A 7,479-nucleotide genomic window follows, 5' to 3' on the forward strand; every position below is an offset into this window, starting at 1 on the left:
TATATATATATATATATATATATATATATATGTGTGTGTGTGTGTGTGTGTGTGTGTTTTGTTAATTATAGTGTTGGACTCTTTACTTTGATAGTTTTTACAAAATAAGAAATAACAAAAAAATCTAAAATAGAGGGAAAATATACTTAAGAGTTGTCTAATGCTGAATGATTAAGTTGTTTGTTTATCTCTTAATAGTTCAATTAAGAAACAATATCTGAATCATTAAGAGGTGAATCTTGTTTGACAATTTCTTTTTTGCCTTTTAATAGTTGTAAAACCCTCTGAATGATTTTGTATCATAGGTCTCCCTTAACCATTCAGCGCCATAATTTCATTGCAAACAATTGTCTAACAATTATATTTCATTTTTCACTATATCATGAGAGTCTTTTAATTATTCTGACCACTTAATCATTCTGCACCAAAACATTCCGCAATTGCTAAACTGCCTCTAAGTGATCAGAATGATTAAGATGCTCTCATGATACAGTGCAAAATAAAATATCATTGTTGTGTAATTATTTACAACGAAATTAGGACGTTTAATGGTTAAAGGAGACCCATGATACAAAAGAATTAAGAGAGTTTTAGAACAATTAAGAGGCAAAAAAATTGGCCAAACAAAATTTATCTCTTAATAATTCAAAGATTTCCTTTTAATAGAACTATTAAGAGGTAAACAAAGAACCTCTTAAACAATGTTACCCCTGACTCTAATGGATGTTTTTAACGGAGTTAGTGATGAAGTCCCATTTTCAAAACAAATCTAACCTTAGGGATAAAATCTTGACTTATTGGAATTTAGGCCCAACTTTTAAAGAAATCAATGAACTTGAGGGATCAAAAGTGAAGTTTACCCGAATAATTATTTTATCGAAAGAGGTTGTTGTCTTGATCCAAACCATTGAAACGAGGATTGGTGACGTGGCGCACTATGATTAAAGCGTCCAGATATCCTCCCCTGCACCCTCACATAGAAGTACAACCTCCATTCCATTTGCTTGTCGCTTTACCATTTCATCATCTTCTTCATCATCATCATCATCCCTACTTTCATTGAAACCCACTCCACCCCCCGCATGCCTCCCTTTCTCTTCATCTTCTTCTTCCTCTCCCCTTTTTCTGGCAAGGTTCAGTGCAGATTCTGAGCTATGTTTAACACCCCATTTGTACTCTTGTTTGCTCTCTTACTTACCCTACCTCTCTTGTTCCTCTTCGCCCCTCGAATCCTCCCTCCTAGACGCCTTACAATCTCTATTCCCGACGAGCTTGACGACCTCGCCCTTTTCCGGCGAGCCATCCTCTCTTCCGTTCACCCGCCGGGATCTGTCTCCCGTCTGGGTTCCACCAACGCTAAACCCAAAATCGCTTTTCTCTTCCTCACCAACACTGATCTCCATTTTGCCCCTCTCTGGGAGAAGTTCTTCAACCCCTCGAAATCGAATCAACGAAATCTGTATAATATATACATCCACGCCGATCCAGATTCCGACGTGAAATCCCCCGGCGGCGTCTTCGAAAACCGCTTTATTCCCGCTAAAAAAACCCAGAGATCTTCTCCGACTCTCATCTCCGCCGCTCGCCGCCTACTGGCTACCGCCATCCTCGATGACCCGCTAAATTCTTACTTCGCTCTCGTCTCCCAACATTGTATCCCCTTGCATTCCTTCCGTTATGTATACAAAACGCTATTCAAACCGCCCACTGAGTCGACTTGGTTCCCGACTCGACTCAGTTTCATAGAGGTGTTATCGGAGGAACCCCAACTGTGGGACCGGTACACCGCCAGGGGCAAAAACGCCATGTTACCGGAGGTTCCGTTTGATAAATTCCGGATCGGGTCGCAGTTCTATACGTTGACCCGAGCGCACTCTTTGTTGGTAGTCAAGGACCGGAAGCTATGGAGGAAGTTCCGATTGCCATGTTTGAACGTGCATTCGTGTTACCCGGAAGAACATTACTTTCCAACGCTTTTGTCGATGGAGGATCCAAAGGGAGTCAGCGAGTATACCCTCACTCGAGTCAATTGGACAGGCAGTGTGAATGGTCACCCACATACATACCATCCGTCGGAGGTTTCGCCGGAGCTAATCCGGTCACTGAGAGTTTCAAACTCGAGCTTCTCATACCTTTTTGCCCGGAAATTTTCGCCGGATTGCTTGCTGCCATTGATGGATATGGCTGAAAAGGTCATTTTCCGGGGATGATGACCCAGGTATTGTTTCTAGCTGTGCAATTTTAATCCAAAAAGCAATAGTAATAATACGTGTGTGGATGACTGAATGGTATGAAAACGCTACATTTTTGTCTGCATTTTATATTTCAGCCATATCTAACCATTTGTTGTATACTAATTAAAATCTATCCTTTTCCAAATGCATCATCTCCATTTTAGAAATAAATATTCCTTTTTAGGTCGATTATCATTTAAAATATATATTTTGAATTTAAAATCACAACTTGCTTTCGTCGGCGTACGCTTTTGTCTGTAAAATTCTCGGTCATCAAAATGGTTGTTGGTAATCGTTTTTTTACCGGTGAACACTTATCACAATGTAAGATCTTTTCCGGGTTATCCGTTATTACTAATGTTTCTTATGAATCTTGGTCTTTGTCATGTCCACACGATCGTCTTGGAAAGACACTCGAGAAGCATTTTTTCGATCGGTGTTTGATAAATGACACCTAAATCTTTTGGTTTTTCTGGGAATGATGTAAAACAAAAAGTGGGTGGTTTCAGATAATTCCAATCTGTTATATATAAATGGGAGTTGGTAGGGATGATGATGGAAACATCACTGTCTAAAGTCAAAAGTGTGATAGAGAGTCAAACGTGTTCCATTAACAGACAAATTAACATCGACATCCACAGTCCCTTTTACAATCATCATCAAATTTATTGTAATTTTAACTAATCAAGGTTATTTACAGTTATACCCTCGTCAACTTACATACTTTCATGGGTCTTTGACTAATTTTGACTTCAATAATACATATATATTTTTGTTGTTTCTTCTTTGTTTTGCAGGTTTTATTATGGTAGTAGACAATAAGTGCGGTTTCGGGTTGCAACCCGACCCGACCCGACCCAAATCGTGTTGGGTTGATGGAGCTTAGAGTGGAGTTCTATAGGAGGAAGAAAAAAGCAACACCCAATGCGTTTCTTCGACTCTTACTTCTCCCGTTTGCTCCTTTTGTAAATATTCTTTCAACTTTTGTGGCTTTTTGGTTTTATTTTATCACCGAGTGTTTATATGATGTAATAAATCAATTGCAGCTTCAGTTCTAATACTGATAGTAAGTTACGTAATTCAGTGACTTCATGGTTTATGTGCATATTTCTTGTCATGCATAAACATTTAGACGCCAAATTAGATAATATAGATTTAGTTTTCAAAAACATATGACACCAATGGTTCCGATGTACACAATGTACATCACAATATCTCATTAACAAGCTATTATGTTAAAAAGTCAAGTATGTTCAAACTCGGTCCCCTTTCCACATTTGCGTATAAACCACATATTTCATATAACATGAAATACAATAATTATAGATTAGTCCCTGTGTACAAATTGCTACATATATAAAAAGTAGCTACAAGTTTTTCGTCCACATCAAGTACATGATTTGCATATAGCATTTTCTCAGATACATGCACATAGTCATCTTCTCAAAAATCCATACATGTAAAATAAACATAATCCCCTACAAATCTTTCTATTCCTTTTACTTTCAATTTGTATCTGACCTGTAACGTACATTTTAAACACAAAATGAGGGTTAAACCACAAGATCTAGCGAGTGATTCTCTTTTTATTACTATTATAGGTGAAATTCACACACACTTTTAGAAATCCCATATTTGTATTAATAACAAATAAACAATGTTTTATTGAAACAAATCTCTTTGTCGTATCGTATAGATGAGACAACTTCAATTCATTGCATTAAACAACAAAATAACCCATTTGTCACATCATACTAATATTACATAAACTTGTCGCATCATTCAGATGCGATAACATACTCGCACCATTCATATACGATAACACATTTTCTCGCATCATACAGATGCAATTACCTCACTTTGTCGCATCACATTGATGCGATTAACCCCACTTTGTTAACATTTAATCAATTTCAAAACATATCAAATCTCAATATAAAGTTAACATTTAATCAATTTCAAAACACCCACATATTGAAACATGAAACTATATGATTACTTTACCAAAAGCAAATCAAGTAATGCTTTTAAATTAAAATTTACCTTATAATCACAAAGAAATGAAAACTTTAACATCAACAATAGATCAATCAAAAATACGTAACAATTTCTTCTTCTTCTTCTTCGTCTGTTTGTTCCACCTAGGGAGCAAAAAAGCACACACTTTCTTTCCTATCTCTTTCAATTTCCCACCCAAAAAAAAACACATGCACCAAAAAGAGGCGGTGGATGTAAGAGATATTTTAGAAATCAAGTTTCAAAATACACCCTCAACTTTCAAACAAATTTTAAAACCAAACCACTCCACACAAATGTATCTTGAAAAACGAAAATGAAACCCAGAATTTTTAAACCAAACCAATCCACACATCTTGCATCCTAAAAACGAGAATGAAACCCAAAATCGTAAAATCAAACCAATCCCTGTGTTCAATTAAATCAAACACAAAATCAAAATGAGAGCCATGAAAAAAACCCTAAAAAACAAGGTGAGTATGTGTACAAGGACGGTGGTGGTGAGGAGGTTTTTGTTGGTGTAGGGAGAAAAAGTGATGGTGGGAGTTATTGGAAACGAAGATCATCGTAAAAATGGATCTGGAAGACGTAGTGGTCGAGCTATTTGAGAATGTCTTGGTTCCAAAATGAGATCGAGAAGGCATTCTTGGAAGGCGAAGTTTCTCTCGTCTGTCCATGAGTTTGGAGGGCGATGATGGTAGCGGGAAGGGGTGGGGTGACGAGAGAGGGAGAGAGAGACGTGGATATCGAGGGAGGGGGGAGGATTATGTGTGACAAAAGATCACGTGGCCAGAAAGGAGAAAGCTGACAGTGGCAGATGTCGCTAGAAAAGTAGACGTGATGGGGGAAGGGTCACTAACGCTGGGAGGGGGGTGGAGTGTCTCAGGACATGGACAATATATATATATATAACTAGAAAAGTACTTGCACAATGTAGCGAAATATATCTTCATTTTAATGTTTCATTTTATTTTTTGTCTTTGTTGATATAATACAATTTATGTGGTTTTTGAGAAATATAATGTTTTTACGTTTGAATAAAAATAAATTTGAAGACATCTCTAGATTTTAAAAAAACTATATCGATATTAATATCAAATTAACTATTTAAAAGTTATCGTTTTTTTTGTATAATTTATTTAATTCAATTTTTATTATAATTTAATTTAGATCAAATAGTGAAGTAATTTATTTTTGACTTAACAATAAAAATTTATAAAGATAATGATTCTCTTCGAACTTAATGATTATCCTAATTATATTTTAGATTTTTTATATTTAAAATGAGATGTTTATCATGTATTTGATTATGTTTATATGCAGTTAGTTATACGAATTCAAAAATAAAACTTTGATAAGTTGTACTTACGCATAATTTACTTGTAATCTTAAATTTTAAATAATATGCATTAATATACAATACTTTATGCATAAAGAATGATTTTTAAGAGTTTTTGTTAAATGTTTTATAATATAGTATAGATACTAAACATAGTTTTAGAAAAGAAGAATAAAAATCCCCTTTGTCGCCACGTGGGTTCACATGCGGTGACTCCGGGCTATCTGCAAAGCAGGTGGTCACCCTAGAATTAGTTAGTTTGCATAGCAGGTTGAATATCCAGGTTAATCAATTTTTTGTTGTTGTAAAAAGATGAAAATACCTCATACTTAACGAAGCAAATTAACCGAGTTAGTGTTAAGGACCCTTCATAAGGAAAGTAAAACCACAAGGACCCTACCATAAAAAAAGTGAGGGACCTAATCTATAACTTTCATATAATCACATGGAGGAGTGTAATTTACTATACAAATGTTTTAAATTAATATATTCACGTGCTTCAAAAATGCTTATTTAATGGAATTATATATATATATATATATTAAATAGTTTGTGGTAACTGTAAGGTATAATATGAGTTAATCATTTTAAATAATTAATGTTATTTATTAAAATAAAACAAACAGTAAATTAGTAAATTGTGTTGATTATTCACTTTAATTTAATTAGTTTAATATTCTAATTTATTTTAATTAGTTTAATTATTTTAATATATGTATATATACACACACACATGGACGCATATGGACCAAATCCGGTGGTCTTCTGTGACACCCACACCACTCCAGTGACCTCTTCTGGTCATCTTGTCTGACCAAGGCACCCTATTCGATGATCGACCACTAAACACCCGCCTGTGACAGTGGTACCACAGTTGGTATTACAGTGATTTCAAAGTTTACTTGATATGTTTTGGGTATCACATTGTATGTATTTTGGATATCACATTGTGTATCTTGATGTATTTTGGGTATCACATGGTGTTTATCGGAGATCAGAGGTAGGAGAGAGAGAGAGAGATGGGAGATAAAATTTTTAAAATACCTAAAATACCCTTTAATTATAATTTTAAGTCAAATTACCAAAAATATTAGTTTCCTAATTTATCTATTGATTTGTGGTTGAGATTGGATCTCGCAGTTATCACAAACAAATCAGTTCTCCCTTGAAATTAACCTATACATATATATATATATATATATATATAGAGAGAGAGAGAGAGAGACCGGGTATCATGTGAGACCAGTATGTTTTCGTGAGATACGTGAGACCAATTTTTTACACTTGAAATTTCACAGTAAAAAGTTGTGAAGGTAACCTTCAAAGTGCTTTTGCTGTGAAGGTTCGAATTCTTTTACTTTCACAATATTTTGCTGTGAAGTTTCAAGTGTAAAAAAGTTGTCTCACGGGTCTCGCGAAAACAGGCTGGTTTCACATGAACCCGACTATATATATATATATATATATATATATATATATGGTTGGGTTCACGTGAGACCATGTTGTTTTCGTGAGACACATGAGACCACATTTTTACACTTGAAACTTCACAACAAAAACATTGTGAAGGTTTAAAAAAGTTTAAAGGTTTTTCGTGAGACCCGTAAGACCAATTTATATACATTGATCAGCTTTATAAGCTAATGGTCTAAAGTTGCACGGTTGCAACTTTGTGATTATTGAGGAGTCTCGTGACAAGTTTGTGATTATGAATGTTTAGATTATATATATAATCCAATGGTTGAGAATTGGTTTTACGGGTCTCATGAAAAACTCTTGGTCTCACATGATCCCAAATATATATATATATATATATATATATATATATATATATATATATATACTATCTTATAAAACATTTGACTAAAACTCTTAAAAACTCTTAAACCC

General features: G+C 34.7%; 1 protein-coding gene across 1 annotated transcript; it reads left to right on the plus strand.

The window, feature by feature from the left end:
- The first annotated feature begins 1,105 nt into the window (after nt 1-1,105).
- Nucleotides 1,106-3,338, plus strand: LOC112525632. Its single transcript, XM_025135834.1, has 2 exons — nt 1,106-2,218; nt 3,032-3,338. The coding sequence occupies exon 1, from the start codon at nt 1,155-1,157 to the stop codon at nt 2,208-2,210; it is 1,056 nt and encodes a 351-aa protein (XP_024991602.1). The 5' UTR covers nt 1,106-1,154; the 3' UTR covers nt 2,211-2,218; nt 3,032-3,338.
- The last annotated feature ends 4,141 nt before the right edge of the window (nt 3,339-7,479 follow it).

This window comes from Cynara cardunculus, assembly GCF_001531365.2.
Source record: "Cynara cardunculus var. scolymus isolate 2C chromosome LG 13, CcrdV1, whole genome shotgun sequence".
Lineage (NCBI taxonomy): Eukaryota > Viridiplantae > Streptophyta > Magnoliopsida > Asterales > Asteraceae > Cynara > Cynara cardunculus.

What these genes read in the sequence shown, in the direction of transcription:
- LOC112525632 (XM_025135834.1), top strand. Translation starts at nt 1,155, where the DNA reads ATGTTTAACACCCCATTTGTACTCTTGTTTGCTCTCTTACTTACCCTA.